The sequence below is a fragment of the Penicillium pulvis genome (genome assembly GCF_028828015.1).
Source record: "Penicillium pulvis strain IBT 33274 chromosome Unknown scaffold_8_segment0_segment0, whole genome shotgun sequence".
NCBI classification, from domain to species: Eukaryota; Fungi; Ascomycota; class Eurotiomycetes; order Eurotiales; family Aspergillaceae; genus Penicillium; species Penicillium pulvis.
The window spans coordinates 2134254-2152968 of NW_026643080.1; the positions used below are offsets into that span (position 1 = coordinate 2134254).

At 48.7% G+C, this 18715-nt stretch overlaps 9 protein-coding genes across 9 annotated transcripts; 5 read left to right on the forward strand and 4 right to left on the reverse strand.

Annotated features, from left to right (window-relative positions):
- Positions 1-40: 40 nt before the first annotated feature.
- Positions 41-885, forward strand: N7503_010219 (mitochondrial 54S ribosomal protein uL16m; the record flags this gene model as incomplete). Its single annotated transcript, XM_057069765.1, has 3 exons — positions 41-98; positions 167-634; positions 713-885. The coding sequence occupies 3 exons, from the start codon at positions 41-43 to the stop codon at positions 883-885; spliced, it is 699 nt and encodes a 232-aa protein (XP_056916376.1).
- Positions 886-949: 64 nt separating this feature from the next.
- N7503_010220 (uncharacterized protein) lies at positions 950-1514 on the reverse strand (the record flags this gene model as incomplete). Its single annotated transcript, XM_057069766.1, has 4 exons — positions 950-1041; positions 1159-1281; positions 1347-1405; positions 1465-1514. 4 exons carry the CDS (start codon positions 1512-1514, stop codon positions 950-952), a joined length of 324 nt encoding a protein of 107 aa, XP_056916377.1.
- A 430-nt stretch (positions 1515-1944) lies between these two features.
- N7503_010221 (replication factor C subunit 5) lies at positions 1945-3430 on the reverse strand. The gene is made up of 6 exons (XM_057069767.1): positions 3302-3430; positions 2618-3240; positions 2375-2543; positions 2220-2318; positions 2103-2158; positions 1945-2054 (listed from the first exon to the last, which is right to left on the reverse strand). Exons 1-6 carry the CDS (start codon positions 3386-3388, stop codon positions 2030-2032), a joined length of 1059 nt encoding a protein of 352 aa, XP_056916378.1. The 5' UTR covers positions 3389-3430; the 3' UTR covers positions 1945-2029.
- Positions 3431-3867: 437 nt separating this feature from the next.
- Positions 3868-4816, reverse strand: N7503_010222 (cytochrome c oxidase assembly protein; the record flags this gene model as incomplete). Its single annotated transcript, XM_057069768.1, has 4 exons — positions 3868-3914; positions 3966-4407; positions 4487-4556; positions 4617-4816. The coding sequence occupies 4 exons, from the start codon at positions 4814-4816 to the stop codon at positions 3868-3870; spliced, it is 759 nt and encodes a 252-aa protein (XP_056916379.1).
- Positions 4817-5248: 432 nt separating this feature from the next.
- On the reverse strand, positions 5249-6238 carry N7503_010223 (uncharacterized protein; the record flags this gene model as incomplete). The annotated part of the gene is made up of 2 exons (XM_057069769.1): positions 5249-5371; positions 5516-6238. 2 exons carry the CDS (start codon positions 6236-6238, stop codon positions 5249-5251), a joined length of 846 nt encoding a protein of 281 aa, XP_056916380.1.
- Positions 6239-8337: 2099 nt separating this feature from the next.
- On the forward strand, positions 8338-9684 carry N7503_010224 (basic helix-loop-helix domain-containing protein; the record flags this gene model as incomplete). Its single annotated transcript, XM_057069770.1, has 2 exons — positions 8338-8401; positions 8459-9684. 2 exons carry the CDS (start codon positions 8338-8340, stop codon positions 9682-9684), a joined length of 1290 nt encoding a protein of 429 aa, XP_056916381.1.
- A 677-nt stretch (positions 9685-10361) lies between these two features.
- On the forward strand, positions 10362-11389 carry N7503_010225 (uncharacterized protein; the record flags this gene model as incomplete). Its single annotated transcript, XM_057069771.1, has 5 exons — positions 10362-10621; positions 10713-10797; positions 10852-11016; positions 11074-11175; positions 11237-11389. The coding sequence occupies 5 exons, from the start codon at positions 10362-10364 to the stop codon at positions 11387-11389; spliced, it is 765 nt and encodes a 254-aa protein (XP_056916382.1).
- Positions 11390-12106: 717 nt separating this feature from the next.
- On the forward strand, positions 12107-14150 carry acuM (gluconeogenesis transcription factor RDS2; the record flags this gene model as incomplete). The annotated part of the gene is made up of 7 exons (XM_057069772.1): positions 12107-12287; positions 12400-12422; positions 12579-12596; positions 12710-13001; positions 13054-13802; positions 13853-14043; positions 14099-14150. The coding sequence occupies 7 exons, from the start codon at positions 12107-12109 to the stop codon at positions 14148-14150; spliced, it is 1506 nt and encodes a 501-aa protein (XP_056916383.1).
- A 687-nt stretch (positions 14151-14837) lies between these two features.
- Positions 14838-18594, forward strand: N7503_010227 (uncharacterized protein; the record flags this gene model as incomplete). The annotated part of the gene is made up of 17 exons (XM_057069773.1): positions 14838-14958; positions 15103-15207; positions 15255-15397; positions 15450-15705; positions 15758-15831; positions 15884-15973; positions 16027-16037; positions 16129-16164; positions 16216-16435; positions 16492-16619; positions 16669-16841; positions 16893-17103; positions 17160-17248; positions 17296-17444; positions 17513-17665; positions 17723-17980; positions 18043-18594. The coding sequence occupies 17 exons, from the start codon at positions 14838-14840 to the stop codon at positions 18592-18594; spliced, it is 2769 nt and encodes a 922-aa protein (XP_056916384.1).
- Positions 18595-18715: the final 121 nt, after the last annotated feature.

Below are 18715 nucleotides of genomic sequence, written 5' to 3' on the forward strand. Positions count from 1 at the left end.
CCCCATTGACTTTCGATATCGTTACCCTCCGTTGATCACAATGGGCCCTCAGATCAAGATGTTTGCTGGGCCTTTAGTGGCAGGCCTTCGCCCAACATGTACGAAATTTTCTCCGCCACCTGCAATGCCTCCCCGTTGCTTGAAACTGACCGTTGTGATTATCCAGGCCTGTCGTCGGCATCTCTAGCGCCCTTCTCCCTGGCACGAACCTTCTCTAACACATCCCCGGCCTTGGACTGGCTTACCCCGAAGTTTGCCGAGAAATCCAAGTCGCCTAAGGGCCGTCCCCATGTCGCGACCGGTGGATCCACACGAGGAACGACAGTCGTGTGGGGAGACTACGGAATTCGCATGAAGGACCACGACCGTCGGATGCCCGCTTCGGCTCTTAAGATCGCAGAGGAGACCATCAAGCGTCGGTTGAGAGGAATGAACTATAAGCTGTACAAGCGCGTGAGCGCCAACATTGGTGTGTACACCAAGGGTAACGAGCAGCGTATGGGTAAGGGTAAGGGTAAATTCGACTACTGGACTGTCCGGTTGCCCGTTAGCCGTGTTGTATTCGAGGTGAAGGGAGATTTGCACGAGAAGGTTGCCCGCGAGGCGTTCAGATTGGCTGGCCACAAGTTGCCTGGTGAGTTTCAATTCCAAATTACAATCTGCCATATCTCTGGTACGAGTGACACGGGTAACTAATCAAATTTCTCCATAGGCCTTTGGGAGTTCGTCAAGAAGGACGACCCTCCCGTAGTTGGTATCACCAAGCTCGGTAACGGCGTGACCCTCGAATCTCTTAAGCGGGCACGCAGGAACCCCCCGCTCGGTACCAACGAGACCGCAGACCCGCCCAAAACCACTTCCTCCAGCACCTCCCCCTCCGAATAAACGGTTGCGCGTTCCCAAACACTACCCCGACATAGTGTGCCCAGTCACTATCTCACATGTTGAACTAAGCCCCGACCCCGGAGCCGGGCCCATACCCCTGTTGTCTCCTGGTCTTCGCGGCGGCTGCATCCTCTGCGTTGTCGAAATTCATATCTTCTGTACATTATTGTCAGCTTCGTCCACGTCTTTCGCGGCCGTTGACTCACGGCCTTCCGGCAGATTTTTGTTATATTAGGAGTTTAGAGAAGGATATCTTTCTGTTCTTTCACCTACCCTTATTGGGCTTAATGTTGCCCATTCCTAGTCTCTGCGCTTGTTTTTCTTCGTCTCCAGAGGCAGGGGTCTCTGTTCCATCCACGATGGCTGTCGTTATACTTTTGGTGTGCGGCTGGCCTACTAGATAAGAGTTAGCCATCTGGATAGCCCTACCACACTTGCAAATGTCCACAGATCCAGCTGACCTCCCAATTGACCAGTCTGCTTTGCAGGCGTGACCATAAATTCTCGGATTGATTCATATCTGTCGACAGGTCAGTGCTGTCAGATCGTAGTGGGTGCAATGCACGCGGAAGATCGTACTGGGTGCTCTCGCCACCAGGCTCCATGTCAACCAGTCTCGGATCGGACATTGTGTAGATAAGGTGGAGATCGTATATAATATTTCAAAGAAACCTTCGAAGGTGATTTTGTATTGTGTTTCGATATGCGGGGAAAGACAGATTTACGTCTATATACAGGTTTGGGGAGTCGGTCCGATGACTATATCCGTGGATGTGATGACGTAGATATTTAGAGCAACCTTGGACGGCCTACAATACTATATTGAGCCAAACGCTATATGTTTCTCGTAAAATAGCACCACCCACGTATTCCACTTCGTTTGTATTTGATCTGTCACTATCAGATGGATGATAATTCACACATGGGCAAATGGAAGCTCAAAACGCCATGTTCCCTTCAAAAGATTATCAAAATGCCTTCATGCGCCGAAAAAATCAAAGTGAAGAAACAGTCCTGTCATTTTACGGACCCACTGATATTCTTCACGTATTGTTGGGTGTCGATGTCCTTGAGAACTGGCGACTTGTTCTGGTATTGTACAATCATCATTCATGCATTGGAAAGTTAATTCCAGTCCTGAAATCTAGAAGTCCATACCCATCAAATAACTAGATAATGATTAGCATGATCTATGAGCTTTGAGCTTTGTTACTAACCTCTCGTAAATGCGCATGAACTTGGCTACGAAAGCTTCGAGATGGAAAATAACTTTCTGCATTGGCATGGGTATTAGCGCTGGTATCAAAGCAGGGGTTCTCAAGTGGAGTACTTACACTTCCTAGTCTAATCCGATGCTCGTAGAATGCAGACCACTTGATCACGTCGGCTTTGAGCGCATCATCGACCTTCGCAACAAGCTTGAAAGTCAAGGTCTAGGGTATCCTTTAGTCAACAGCAGTGCATAAGTGCCTTCAATCCAAAGACATACCTTGAGAACAGTCGAAGGGGGAATGCAATGTGTCAAGAGATCATAGAGACGGGCACGGACTTGCAACAGCCGAGCCGGCGAGCGTTCAGCAAGAATCTCATCCGCAACAACAGAGATCAGCGCTTCCCAGTCGGGCGGCGGGATGGGACTTTTGTCTGTGACTTTCTCACTGGAGAGCCAAATTCGTCAATCTCTTTTTCTGATCCATGATCCACAATAACAAATATATAATCCATCACTTACTTCTGTGCATAGATAGACTCAAACATCAATAACGCACGTCGGAGGTTCCGCCCGCTATCCCGCGCGATTCGCTTGTTCAATCCATCAGCCTCATTCCAGCCTTCTCTCTTCGCGGCAGTACGAAGCACAGAGCAGATTTCTTCTTCCGTGGGCGCTGCAACCCTGACCAGCAGGGTACGGGAACGAATGGGTGCGATGATATTAGAGGTACTGTTGGCGAGGAGAATCAACCGCAAGTTAGGGCTGTATTTCTCCATAGTGCGACGCAGAGCAGCCTGGGCATCACGGGTAAGGTGATCAGCTTCGTTGATCACCACCACCTTGAAGCGCTGCTTCGCCGAAAGATCCACCTGCTGCGTCTGCGCAACCTCCTTGAGCAATTCTTGAATGACAACACGATCGTAGTTTCCGACATCGGCGGGTGTGATCTCGAGATGGTAGACGGAGGAGACTATGTTAAACTCTAGCTTGCGATTGCTTGTTGTTTGAAATACTCGAGCGTCGATCTTGATCTTTTCAACACCAGGGCCATAAAGTTCTTTTAGTGTTGCGATAATGCGTGTCTTCTTGCCGGCTCCTGATGGGCCGTACACTAGCAAATGAGGGAAATCGCCGCTTTGAGCCTGTAGTTCGATTCGCCTTAGATTAGCTCCTGCTAACCTTGCGAGTGGAGGGCGTAGTTACCAAGGATCGGAGGCGATCCGAGAGCTCAGGGTGGTATGTGAGCGCATCGAGTGTCTTTGGTCGCAGCTTATCAACGAGGAGGGCCATTTTGAGATGCGTATAACTCAACTGAGAATTATAATAGTGGTGGTGTGGACTTTCGAAAATGCGGGAGCGGGAGAACGCGTCGAAAACGCGCGACTAATTAATATGTGGCCCGTGCACGCTTCTGTATCCAGCTCATTCTCTACACCAAGACAGCACTACAACTCTTCTTTTTCGTGTGTTCATGCTTTTCCACCCCTTTTATAAGAAGGCAAGTCCGATACTGGTAGATTGCGTATATTGGGTTTCTATTTTCTTTATGTACAATTCGATGCATCCTATCAAGGCATCGACATTGCGCAGTTTCCAGAACTCCAATATCTATATAGTACACACACAATTCCTGTGGAGATGAGATGGGAATGAACAGACCTGTGTCACCTGGAAGTCAGGATCTGCTGGGCGAGTCTTGCTTTAGATCCCTTCGCCAGCGCTCGCCGGCCTTTTGAGTAAATTCAAAAGTCGTACTTCAAACAAGTCGATCAAGAGGCAATTGGCTTCAGCACTCCGTTATCGTCATATTTCGCTTCTGCTCTAGATTAGTATCGGCTATTTTGAGGTCAAATGTGCAAAAGCTTACTGAAGAAGGTGTAAGACAATGTGATCGTATCAATGCCCTTCATAGTTGGATCCGTAGCAAAGTCTGGATCAATGAAGAAGAAGACAGGCATATCTACCGATTCGCCAGCATTGAGCTTTTGCTCCTCAAAGCAGAAGCACTGAATTTTGCTGAAATACGGTGCAACCTGGCCGGGCGTCACACTGTATGTCGCAACTCCGATGATATCGTTGGGGCCCTTGTTGGTTGCAGTGTAGAAGGCCAGTGCGGTCTCGCCTGGTAGCACTCGGACTTCACGCTGTTGCGGAGTGAACTTCCATGGCAAAACATCGGAGACAGAGCCGTTGAATGTGATGCGGAGCCGGCGGGAATCGGTTACGGGAGTCACGCGGGACGCTGTGTCTTCGCCGCCGCCGCGGTGGGTAGTGATAGGTTGGCCACCCCAGCCGGTTTGTTGACAAATCTATTGCGAGATAAATGGTAAGCAATCTAAAAGCTCATGCCTGGCGATTGGACCTTTGGTTGCAGTAGTTGGATCATACCATTTTATAGAGAGGGACGGAGCCGTAGGCAAGTGCCACAGTTCCCAGGATCATACTGATGGTGTAATACCTATTTGGAACACAATCAGTTCTGCGAAGTTTTCGGCGCGGAATTGGAATTCAATCTCACATTGTAGAAGTGTTGCGCTGCTGCGACTGAGGAGTATTGAACGGCGCGGAGGAAGCATGGTGTTTCGCATGCAGGAAGGAATTCCTCGAGAAGTACCGCTTCTCTGCTTCGAACATACCCTTTCGAGAGCATATTGATCGTTTAGGAATAGCTCCTGTGATTGTGCGAGGCCCCCATGAGGGCATTAACCTGGAGAACATGGCTCTTGATCTTGGATGGAGTCATGCATGGTCCGACTCCACAGCCTGCAATTATCAGCAACCGATGTCACGTGATATTCCTTATCGATAAGCCGTCTTGGTGGGCCACATCGTTGGAGCTATAATGTATGGAGAAGATGGCCTGCGCAACGATTTTAGCATATCGAATATATTACAAACCACAATGAATCAAATAATTAAAGCCTCTCGTTTATTGTTTAGGTTAAGAGTTGAAAACAATTGCATATACAGTGGAGGACCACGTCTAGGAATGCATAGTAAAAACAGGCCCGGGAACATAAAACGGGCTAAGCCTCACAACACAATGCGCCAAGTCCTCTATCATGACCTACAACGCCATGTAGGCAAGGTCATCTTTAGTAATACAATACGGCAGAATCAAAACGACCAAAGTGCCCTCAGGAAGATATTTTACTTCAACACGCTTGTCGTAATGCGGCCGAAAACTCCACGGACCATGTGTGGTCTTTCACGAAGACAAGTTAGTAGTATCGCAGCGCTGATGGAAAAGGCAATGCGCTCGCGGTATTGATACTAACAGAGAAGAAAAGCATTAGCATCGCGTGACGGCTCCGAATCATTCACGGACCAAACAACTCTCGGGGTTAGGGGAATAGAGAAGCACGGTTCGTTTGGGTGTGACCGTCAAAAACTGGGTAATGTGAGGGTTGGACATACTTTCTTCTCATACAACCGTGGCAACACCGTCGCCGCAGCCCGAGGTGCCACAAAGAGCGCCAACTCCTGTCTCTTCCGCGCTTTCTCGACCAGTACACTCCAACCACACATGAGACATCCGGCCCCAACACAGAGACCAGAGTCCCACATTAACGGAGTGACAGTTTTCGGATCAAAGATCTTGGGACCTAGCCGTGTCCGAGCTAGGCATACGGAGTAGTAGAACAGGCTCACAAATGAGGCAAGGAAAGCAGATGACCGGGCAGCGTCGGAGATAGCACGGCCCAGTGCAGCCGGGGACTTTATACCCCGTAGGCGGAGAACAATTTGTAGTGGGATATAGGTTGCACAGGCAAACTTGAAAGTTCTGGCAAAGCGCGATATTGCGTGTTTCTCACAATTGGGACCGGCACCCATGTGCACCATTTCGCATGGAATGGGAGCCACCTTAGATGGATCTCCCCATTCCTCAGGCCAATTATAGTCCCTACACATGGACTCGAGGAGCGGGGCTTGGCCTGTATCTTTCCCGTATACAAAGACCCCACGGCGAGCGCGACGAAGAGCTTCGATTAACCGTGTATCTACCTTCGCCACCTCTCCAATCCATTTTTCGTACGTCCGTGGCAACCGTTCAGGAAGGTAGAACCAGGCCCACATGACTATAGCTGCGCTCGATGCAAAAACCCCGGCGTCAGCTAGGCCAGGAGCAAGGGTTTCCATGACGGTCCAGCGATTTTGGGCCTTGCGACGACGATACCAGCTATTCCATGCAACACATGCTATCACGTCAACCGCTCTTGTGACCGTGAAAAGGGTCAGATCCATTGTCCTCCCGACCAACACCGGATGAGGACGCTCGAGAGTTTTGGCCGAAGTTTTGTTAAAATCATGTTGGGACGAAGAGATTCTCCGAGCCCTGACATCCTGCCGTGAGATTTCACGGTTTTTGTTCAGCAGTTGGAAACTAAACCACGCTGATAGAAATGCTGTAGCGAACTGAAGGAGCCGTTGGCCTCTTTGGGAAAGCCGGAGGTTACCCTTGAAACAGGCTACAATGCATGCGCATATCCGATACAACACGACCGGAAGGATGGTTGATCCTCCCACTAAGATTCCACAAAACGTTGGAAAGCTGTTCACTCGTAGAGGCCCGGCCAGAGCGTGTGCCAGCTATAAGTTTTTTTTGTCAGCCTGCGTTGTTTCAAACCCCTATGCAACGACGACAGATGGCGCACGGGGCGAATGATTTATCAAGGAAATGAGAATATCCAAATCCAAGGCAGTCGAAACGTACCTGCTGAAGTTTCTGTTTAGTGGATTCATTCTTCTTTCCCAATCGTCGGGCAAAGCTGATAAGTCTGGGCGTAACGGCTGAGAGATACCCCAAAGCGTAAGCCCGGATAATACTGTCGACGATCAGTTAGAACCTTGGACTTTGTATTTTCTGCTTTTCAGGGCTGCTAGCGCTATATCGCCCGTTTTACCAGCAGATTAGGCGATCGAATAGACTCACGGATTGAAGATCTGGGCGTTAAGGTGCCTATCCGGGAAATTGAGCCGAACTGGAGGTTCCATAGCGCCGGTAACCTTCATGTCATGATCCGCAGGGGGTCTCGACTAAGCATTGCGCGCCGGGAAGATATCCGGCAGGACCAGACGCGTCGGAGGAGGGCCTTTCGCAATGTAGGATCGACTCAACGGTCGCCAATCAGCAACACGGATCAAATCTCGCAACCGACAGAATTTGGGGTGAGGGGGGAGGGTGACCAGCAAATTTGCCCAGCCCGAAAATTGGGTAGTATCCTGCGTCTGGGACAACTGCACGATCGTTTTTTTGGTGGTCCCTATGATCAACCGTGGATCTGTGTAACGGGGATACAATCTATGTAGGGCCCGCGTCCAAGGACTTCTTTCCTAGGTCGTTAGACCTCGGTTCCTGAACAGGAAGAGTCCCCGCAGTGGGTTAGGGTCAACTGTAATTCAGGGGAACACAGTACCAGCAAAATGACGAAGGATGATCATCCGTGATGGTAGCGCACCCAAGGTTTGCGGGGTGTGAAAAAGCAGTGTATCAAGCTCGCGGGTTTTAATTAATGACCGAATGGAGGAAAGATCGTTGTATGGCTTTTCCAAGATGCCGAGCCGAGTTAGTCGACCGCAGATGAGAGTAGTCAAAGACCAGTTCCTTTCCTTGAATGATACCTGGGACCTCCGACTGGAATAATGGGGAACCCCAGTTTTCCCTGAAATGTGGTTCTAAAGTGGGTTGTGGTAGTAACGAGAACGATTCTATTAGTTAAGAGTTGAATGCACGGCCTCGGGGATACAATCTTGGTAAAGCAGGTACCGTGGATGTATCTTCAGATCGACTCCGATATCCATTTGGACTATAAGAATGGTAATTTATTGACACCTTGGGGTAATTTTGGTAATGCTGTTACGTCACGCGACCGGGCGAAAATTCACATGTGATTGATGCGATGAGCATAATGATCAACTCCACCTTTCGCTTCCCCAGCTTTCTCTCACTTCGACTCCTTCCTGTATCTCTTGATGACCGGATTTGTGCTGCACAAGTGACTTTCTTTTCTACGCTGGAATCTCGTTGTGCGAGTTCCTCGTCCTCCCGTTGTCCCCTGTCGCAGGCCGATCTCGATATAGTATATTGACAAGTCGGAAGTATTACTCACTTCGAGAACTATCGACCAAGGCATGATCAACCTTTGCTGGTTCGAACCGCTCTGGAATAGCAGAGCACACCATCATTGACTTGCACTCGTTTCCCGCCTGTTCCGTTCTCCTTATTTGACCTCGAAGTGATGAATGGTCCTGTGCCAGAGATCCAGACCGGGCGTAACTCCCCACCTCCGGGCCCGTTTGGCTGTGAGTCTCATTATGAGTTGGTGAAATAGTGTCGCAGCTTGCTAATGAGGGCGCCAGATTCTTTCCTTTCACCAATGGATACTCCCTATGAACAAGCTCCGGCCTTACCCCCGGGACCCTCTCTCCTTGACGATAATGAATCCAATATGCTCGACAACTTCTTTACGACCATGAATGCAAATAGCTTCACGAATGACTTTTGGCTCCGAGCCCAACACAATAAAACACCGGGACTTAACTTCGACTGGTCTGATGAACTACCGCCGACCTTCGAAGGCTCGACTACATCTCTATCCCAGCCCTCATATCAACAGCATGCCCTCGGAAAGCCAAATATGATGGTGGGAAATACGCCAGGCCCAGACATATATGCCGCCGCGTCAATGCTCTACCAAGGTGGCATAAATGGGACAGATATCGGGTCTGCGCTCGCTCAGCAGGTTTTTGCGACCCAGCCTCTTCTCAACGGGTCCCATATCAATGGAGCTCATCCCCGTCACAACTCACAATCTGCCCCTGTCGCACATGCAAACGCTTCTTCCCCCTCAAATAGCAGACTACCAACCGGGTATCATACATCGGAAATGCTCTTTGACGTGCGCGATCCCATTCCCGCGGATCAACATCCATCTCGCAAGGTCCGCAGCCTTCAGTGGGGTACGGATATCAGCTTCATGGACCAGGGCTATGTGGCCCCGCCTGATCAGCCGGATGAAGAGACACGCACCCGAGAGCTGTTAGACCATCTGGATTGTTTTGAGCCACAGACCAGCGCGGCCAACACACGGGCTCCTAGCCCCGAGCGCATGCCAGGCAGCCATGCTCATCACTCCAGCATTCACAGTATCGATATAGAAGATGCCTCTCAGCCTCGCAAACGACCACGAACGATTAAAGAAGATCCTCTCTCAGATGACGATGAGATGAAATTACCAGCTCGCAAATCACGCACCATGAGCAACGCGAAAGCGCGTCGTGCGTCGACCAATGCGCCCAGGAAAGCAAGCATCCAATCAAACAGCAAGAACGCACGCGAGAACCTTTCTGAGGAGCAAAAGCGCACAAATCATATTCTGTCTGAACAAAAACGACGCAATCTCATTCGTCAGGGCTTTGACGATCTTTGTTCTTTAGTCCCAGGGCTGCGAGGCGGGGGCTTTAGTAAAAGCGCCATGCTCACTCAAGCCGCTGACTGGCTCGAGGAGATCATGCGTGGCAACGAAATCCTGCAAAGTCAGTTGACTGATATGAAAGGTATCAATGGCCTCGTGATGCCTAGATGAGGCCAGTATGGTCTGGCATGGATATCATGCTCATGTTCTTGTAATTTCATTGTCATTAAAGCGGTTCAGCGGTGGGTTGAGCAGGCTGTGGCTTGCCGGCTGGCGAGAGGGCGTTCATTTTGCGAAAGATACCATTTCTGTTTGGGGTAGGCATTTTCCTGTTTATGGTCCTTATACCTATCAGATAGGCTTCTGTGGAGATAACGGGCATGGGCTTTGAAACTCTTTTAGTGGAGCTTTCAAACTGATTTATGCATATGATCCATGGATAACGTTGAAAATACATACATGTATCACATAGATTGGATAGAGCACGACTTTCATGAATCTGAACTACGTAGTATGTATTCCATTCTACCTGCTCTTGCCCAAGGTCGCATAGCAGGGACTTCGCTACCCGTAAATGGATTCATTAAATGTACGCACAATTTTGACTGCGTGAAGTATTTACCAAGCTCACGAATATTTGAATGAAATATTTCGATACGATGCAACCCTGGTAATAATAGCCGTGATATGAATTCAACTCATTGATTGCGGGGCCTACTAATGGTTTAAGGTACGGTGCCGATCTCCACCGCTCCAAGGTCCGCTCTGTTTCGGCTTGACGCGTCCTGCAGCACCTAGACTTTTGTTGACACCCCACATCCCTTTCAACCCTTTTTGCTCACCCCGCCATGCCTCCAAAACGAAAGCGCTCGGGTGATGATGATAATGATGTTGAAGCCGACACGGAAAAGCGCTACGCCTATTTGAAGCCACAAATTCGTCGTGTTCCGGAAAAGACGATCAAGTCGAAATGGACAACTTTGCCAGAGCCAGTTCAGGACAAGGTCAGGGAGATGTTTCATGCACTTGAACGCCCAGTAATTATGCGTCAGTCGAATGAGCGCAAACGGATTGAGGCACAGAGCGCAGTTCAAGCAGTAGTTCGAAAGTACGTTCAACATAGAGCTTATCTCAAGCCAGTGGCTTCGTGCGCTTCGAGCGCATTGTGTCTGGATTGAGCTAACATTCAAGACTGATAGTCTCGGAAAGCGACTTCCACGGATGCCCTTCCCCCCTATAACAAATGACTCGAACTTTGACTATGAATCTGCACTCGATGAACACGTATGAACTCATTAATACGGTCACCGATGAGCACTGCTGACTGACTATACACAGAGGACTCTCGAGGCAAGCCTGGCTACAATCAAGGATAGCACCGACCTCCTGAAAGCTGAAATTGCGAAAGAAGAAGCGCTTCTTGCCAGTGACAAAAAGGAGCTCCAGGCAATGGACAAGAACGCCAAGCGAGCAGAGGCCGAGCGAAAGAGGCTGATGAAGAATGTAAGAGGGCTTTTTTGGCGAACCAGGATTATTCTTGCTGACATGGATTGCTTCAAGGAACACCCTGTTCTCCGGCAGCTGGACGAGCTCCCCCAAGACTCCGGGTCTTCTGGGTTTACATTGGTTGATGCTAAGCCCAATCAGGCGACACTGGATGAGGTATGGAATCTGGATGAAGTTGCACAATCCACACTACACCAACTTATGATTTCAATCTTAGCTCGACACCGACCCCGAAATACAAACATTGATGAAGCAATTGCATGGCCATCTCCAATCTATGCAGACCAATACGGCTCCACTTGTTGGACTGAGAGATGCCATCACTCGGTCGCAAGCTGCACTGGACATTTTTGCAGCATCTAACGACTGAAAGAAGCATCCGATGACCTTCTAAAGTACCCCGAAAGTCCCACACGCGCGGACGCAAAGAACATCAATACGAACATCAATACAACCGCAATTGAGGACAGCGAATCCTCGACTAGCAAGATGTAAGCGTTGAGCATTGCATCCCAATACCACCAAGGGAATCCCTGTCGCGTGCTGAAATCCCGATACCTGAGCTGCAGTCGCAGTTGCTATGCGCCGAGACGAGCGTGCCGGTATCGATGACATGTGAAAGCCTCCGGGGTTTTTTTGCTGAGGGATATGTCAGTCAGATCTCAACCAGAACAGGGTCTGAGCCCAGTCGATCATTTGTGGCTGTCCAATCTGGCCAATTCCAATGATCAGGATCTGCGCTAGAGGCCCCACGAGAAGGTCCAAGCTAGCGGACGCCCGATAAAAACCCGCATAGTTAGAGAAATGAATGAGAGATTTTGATTCCATTTCATACAATAGATGTAAAATATTTAATATCTCATATTCTTATATGAACCAGGCTATTGTTCCGAGGCGGCTCTCGGTGGCGTTGCCGAGAAACGATGGGGGATTCCCCACACGCGGAGCAGAACGGAGGGGTCACTCCGCTTTCGCGAAGGTCCAGCGAACTTTTGACTTTTGACGTTTCAACCTTCGACTTTCATACTGCAATGTCTGCAGGCAGCCATTCCACCTGGTCCTGGTGATTACACGACAAAACGTAACTATGACTGAAAGGAGCATGTCGGGCGCCGGTTCCGATAGGACTGCATCTGCCAAGTCCAGGACTGGTGACGCAGCAAAGGATGCGCGCGCAAAGGAATCGCAAACAATATCTGCTGCCAAGGCTGAAACATCTGGCTCTGGCAGTCATTCCAGTCCCAAAAAGCGCCGCAAGGTCAATCATGGTAAGTTGCCCCCCGCGTGAGGGTATGCGACAGGGGTCTGGGCGCTTTCGCTTGCATTCCAGTTCGCTTGGCGATTGAGCATTTGACACTAACGACCATATCAATTCTATAGCATGCGTATATTGTCGCCGCTCGGTGAGCTTCCCTCTCGTCAGATCCTTCAATTAGCGCTTGTGTCCGCTTCATCGATGCGACAGCCTTCGGGCAGCAACTTCCCCCACATCAGTGGGGACATTCTTATTTTCCAGAATCATATTTGCTAATGAAAGAGCTCTTGGTCGCGTGGGACAGCATATGACTTGCGATTCGGTACGACCTCTCCCAAACTAGTTCCATACAGTCTATTCGCTAGCCGAGAGACTGGTTGTCAACCAGAGTGACAAATAAAAGATGTGCCCGCTAACTAGTTTTGATTCGTGAAGGAACGACCTTGTGCCCGATGTGTGAAGCGCAACATTGGTCATTTATGCCATGACGAGCCCAGGGAACCCGCCAAACGAGCTCGAAGCGATCAGGAGCATTCCGCGGCAGACGAAGAAGGGTCGTCCAACAATGAGCTGGGCAACGTTCAAAGTATGCCTCGGAATGTCGACGTCCCGGATGCTGCCGGTCAGCAAATTCTCCCCGATGGTACAATCGGAATCCAGCCTTCCTCTGTGCAGCCAGCAAATATCTCTTCGTCTGGTCAGGACCTCGATACCAATCCCCAGCAGTGTAAGTCTTAAGACGAGGACTTTGGGACTCCAGCTGATGTGGCTTATAACAGTGATGCCCTACAACGACTGGATGGGTGGACAGAACCAGTTTCAGGATATGCACTCGCTACATCCATCGTACATGTTTAATGCCCCTGAAGTTACGAATGAGTACAACTTGCTTGGCGATTTTCTCAGCAACAGTTTGCTGGATGATGGATCAATGTTCCAAAGCCAGGACAACCCTCAGGGAATTTACTCCGATCCTTCTTTGATGAATTCGATGAACACAATGAACATGTCGAACGGGATACCACTCCCGGCGCAGCTTCCGCCTCCGGCAGTACCCCAGGGAGATTCCATCCAAAGAGCCGCTGCTCCAGCAGCGGCAAATGACAAAGCACGCGAGACATACTATATGACTGCGGCCGATCCGTCCGGATCAGACCCCCCAGAGGAGCGTATGAACAAGCTACTCAAAGCCAAGTATGATGCTGGTTTGCTGAAGCCTTTCAACTACGTCAAGGGATATGCTCGGCTCAATCAGTACATGGAAAAGAACATGCAACAAATATCTCGGCAAAAAATTCTCCGACAACTTGACAAGTTCCGGCCCAAGTTCCGAGAGCGCATGCAGAGCTTAACGGATATCGAGTTGATCCTGGTGGAGATGTGGTTCGAGCGAAGTCTCATGGAGTATGACCGTGTCTTTGCCAGTATGGCTATTCCAGCCTGTTGCTGGCGACGAACCGGTGAGATCTTCCGTGGTAATAATGAGATGGCACAGTTGATCGATGTGCCAATAGAGAGTTTGCGAGATGTGAGTCTCCCCTTATATGTCTGATCTTACCCATACTAATATTTATCAAGGGGAAACTTGCCATTCACGAGATCATTGTTGAAGACCAGCTAGTCAGCTATTGGGAGAAATTTGGAGCAATTGCTTTTGACAACACTCAGAAAGCAATGCTTACGAGCTGTACTCTGAAGAGTCCAAATGGGTCTGGAGAGGGGATCCAATGCTGCTTCTCATTCACAATTCGACGCGATAACCACAATATGTTCGTTCCTGCTTGAATCCCTTGACTATGCCTTAGCTAACATATCCGGCTATAGTCCCTCCCTTATTGTTGGAAACTTCCTTCCAACCCAGCGGATACACAAGTAGCATACGCTTTTGGTCGGCTTTCATTGATTTATTGTGGACTTCTTTCTAAATGCTGGCTTGTGAAATATTGATTCTTGATTCCCCGAGGCTGGATGTCCGCGGCCTTTGATTAAAGGTGTACTTGGTCTTGAGGTGTAAAATATTTATCTTATCTAAGGATGTTTACATCGAATCACTCCCGATTTGTTTTCACCAAATCCTGCTACTGCTTCCAAGGTTGTAGAGCACGAAAGCTAGTGAGGAAAAGGCCGGGCGTCTGGTTGTGAAAACAACGTCGACTGGCTTCCAACACTTCCTGTGTATAGCTCCGTCGCGAACTTTTTTTTCCATACCAGTCACCATCAACTCTTTTTCCATACCAGTCGCCATCAACTCTTCCTTCATATTCTTTCAACCCTTGGAATAACTCTTTCCAGCTCATCCTTTTTGCACTGGTGCCACCACCCGTCGTCCCATCCAAATTTTTCCCCCAGCCTCCACAGATACTTCTTTTCAGTTGGCGACACCCTCTTTCGCCTTCGCCCAATTGTCATGGCGTCTTTCCAGGATGATGATGTGACAAAGCAGGTGAACTCGGTGAAAAGTACAATCATAATCCTACAAACCCATCTATCATCCTCGTTTTATCACTTTCTAACGCGTGAACTTCCAATAGCTATCGTGCAAACATTGAAAAGACAAATAACAATGGCGCCTCGTGGTCAACTGGCGCAACGCGTGGATACTGACCCTCTCAAAAGACAAATCCAAAAGCTTTCGTCAATCACAGGTCCTACATCTTCCAATTATGGCGAGATTGATACTATCGGTACAGATCTCTGGAACACCTGTAGACTTACCCTGTGCTCTCGTGTTGAAGACAAAAGGGAACACATAGCTCTCAGCCGAGGTTTGCTTTCAAGAAATGTCTTTTTAAACGCTCAAATCAGCAACTGACCCTTTTCCTCTTCAGTGAGGGCGTTCGCCTTCTTATTGATTGATCATGGAACCTCAAACACGGCCTCTGGACATGCCAGAGTTCTACGAGCAGCATTTACCGCAGCTCGCTTCTGCATCGGTAAGTCACCTTACTGTTCCATCTATCAAAGCTCATCAGTGATATAGAGGACGCAGAACTTGAACTGGCACTCAGCATTATGACAGTGGTAGCACAAAGACTCGAAAACCTGAAAGCTTCAACTCCTGCTATTGATCTGGAGATCTTCCAATCTTTTGTCGCAGAGAACTTCGCTTTTCGCGTGCAGCTGGTAACCCATTTCCAGGTTTCGATTAATTTGGAGCTTGACTGATGATGTTTAGCATTATCTGGAAGGTCATCTAGACCTTGCTGAGCACCTCTTCGGTAAAGTCCCCAAAACATATTCGATCAAAAACGGCGAAACTGTAGTTCAGATCTACTACAACATTGGATATCATGCATTTGCATCATTCCAGAACGATGTTGCCATCAAGTGGCTAGAAAGAGCAGCCACTCGTATCGATGAGTGCAATGAGCACCTCAAACCCAAAAGAAGTGGCTTTGATCACTTGGAGCTGCTTGTTAGACATACTCTTGGTATGTGCTTAGTCCCTTTCTTATGGTAGTCCCAGCAAGCTGACTTGATCAGCTCGAATTTACAAGTCTATGGACACGTCCGAGACGAAGGATAAGATGGCAGAGCAGCTCCAGATTCTCAAGGAGGTAAGTCCTGGGTAATGGGTCTCTGTTTATGTTCACTCCTTGACTCTGTTAGAAATACGGAGGCAATCCTGCCGTTATTTTCCTCCAGTTGGAGACGCTTCGCCCGGCGAATGAGGAAGACAAAGCCGAATTTTTCAAAGGTGTTTATGAAAGACATTGGAATTAGGTGTCCTTCTGCTAACTCTCAATCGCCAGTGCTTGGCTGGGTATTCACCGGCTTGCAGTTTACCGAGCGATCATTTGAACTGCGAGTTGGCGCTAAGCATCTAAGATAACATCTGCTAATGACTGACATAGTGCCATGCGTTACCTCAAATATGGAGGAGATCTCAGGTACATTGATACTATCATATCCCTAGCTACCGCGCGCTTACAATTTGCTAGTGAGGACCATGTGTTGCAAGCCTTCCAGCTGTTGCTAAAGCATGTGCCACTCGCTCGAACTGATTGGGTCGACCGGAGCTTCATCGCACTTGTATCCCAGGCTCTTTCTACTTCCCTAGGAGAACACACCAAGATCGAGGTGATCTGTGATGCGGCGCAAATCTTGAATTCACGAGGTTTTGAAACGCTGAGTGAACAGGCCACTCATGCGGCGCTAGCTGTATAATAATCATCTTTCTAAAACCCCTGGACAAACGTTCACTGACTGCCATCTAGTTCATCTGGAAGCACATCAGCACCGGATTTGAGACCGACTATTCCGTGGCACAGGAATGGTGCCTTATCGCACTGAACACCAAAATCTTCGAAGCGTGCTCTTACACAAACAAGATCCAAATTCAAAAGTCGGTAATCCATCACTTCTCGGATGATAAATTTCTAATTTTGGCACAGGAAGTTTGTGAGTCTTGGTCTGGACGGCTTCGATGCGCCCTCGGCTAGAAAGATGTTGAGCGTTATACCTTTGCACAATATCATCGATCCTCAGGGCGGCTTCAAGAACGACTTCCAGGTTCTGTTTCTTATGTGGAGACTTGCGTTGCTGGAGTGCAAGGGTGAGAAGCCAAGTGAGTGAACTGTACATTGAGTATATCGTTTCCATCATAACCGTTCGGAAGATTGCACCTGCCAGCAGATCCTCCAAAATTCGCCTCCGGCCGGTCACCCACAAAGACTGCAGTTCATTCAAGCCTGCACTCTTGAAGCACAGCGCCTCAAAAAGTCCGTAGAAGTGATGAAATGCCTTCATGATTTCATCGAAGAGGTACAGGAGGGAAGTGAGAATCCTGAATCGCCTTCCGATGGATTCTTGGAAAGGGAGGAGATATTGTGAGGCATTTCACATCTAGCAAATACCTTTTTGATGCTAATCCAAACATATGCAGATTCCTCATTTACGTTCTCTCAAATGAAGTGGACAGTGGAAATCTCGCGGCCCCTGTTGTGACATTGATGGCTCATAACATCATATTAGGTAACATTCAAACTGGTTCAAGTTGAGATAGATTCTGACCTTTATAGCGGCCTATATGATGCAACAGGAAGCTCAGGATGATTACGTGGCAGTCGAACAAGAATGGGTGTTTCAAAAATGTTATGCCTTAGTCTGCATCTTGCTGGAGAATTCCAAGCTTGAGATGGTAGAGGCACTCATGAAGACTCTGAAAGAGGTCTGTTTAATCCTTAGATATCCGCCCATTCAAAAGCTTATTTCTTCTCGTTGCTGACAGACTCCTAGCTCATCATCTTCCTCCAGTCCAAAGAGACAGACAACCCTAGACCAGAGGGGGAGACTACACTGGTGGACGCAATTGGCCCACGCTATCTTCTCCTTGTTCTGATCTTAAATGTTTGCCGTGCTCGTAGCGCACAGGCTGATGAAGAGGCCAAAGTATGTTGAAACCCCAGTTCTCAATTTCCAAACCAGAACACAGACTAATTTCTTCAGTCTCACTACTACGAGAAAGTCCGAACAGGCTTGCTTAACCTCAGAAACAGCAGAATTTTTCCCGAGCTCGATGATGCGATGGAGAGCCTTCTTTGGGGCCTCTGCTTTGAAGCATGCATCCACGGACAAGAATGGGACATGGCTCTATGGGCCTTTCATAACTCCAGCCAATGCGATGGCGGAAAAATGAGTGCTCAATACATGGAAACCATTCTATCCAAGTCAATGCCCTCAAAATACAAGGTCTGGCTTGTTCGGGTATAAATTCCAAGATAAAGCCCCTGCCACTACAATTTCATCACTAACTCTGAACTTATTAGGAAATTATTCGCCAGATCTACAGCAAAGACAGTCTCGACTCACTGCTTCTCACACCCAGCCGGTCCAATATTCCGTACTACCTGCAAGTCCTGTTTCATCTCTGCATCACAGCCCGAAATCGCGAAGAGACTATCCCCTCAGAGCTGGAGTTTTATGATGATGACTGTCTTTCCAACGTCTGGGGCAAGGATGGTGCGGTACAGATGACGTACTTCCAAATCGCGGAGTCAATCCTCGACCAAGTTATTGCCAGTTCGTTCGATGATGATTACTTGCAGAGCCATGAACACATCCAAATGCACTGCCACAAGGATCCCGAATCGGATGAGATGTCGCAGTCAGAATGCGAGCACTATACTTACCCTATCGAGGAGCTCGGAAAACTTGCAAGTTTGTCTTTCAATCAGGCTATGGACTTCTACGCGGAGGGTAGGGATGAACTTTGCAAGTCATGGGCACAGAGATCCGTGAACATGGCTTCGTTGATGGGGGATGACGCTGGTGATCATTTGGTTGCGCTTTTTGAGGAGAGATTGAAGGCCCTGTTTTAACTGAGCTTCGTCATGATGTTCATGATGGAGGGGATTTGAGGGAGGAGAGTACGGATCTAGGAAGACTTGCATGCAATTATCGTCTACATCATTTGAGGAGTTGAGACATGTTTAGGGGGGA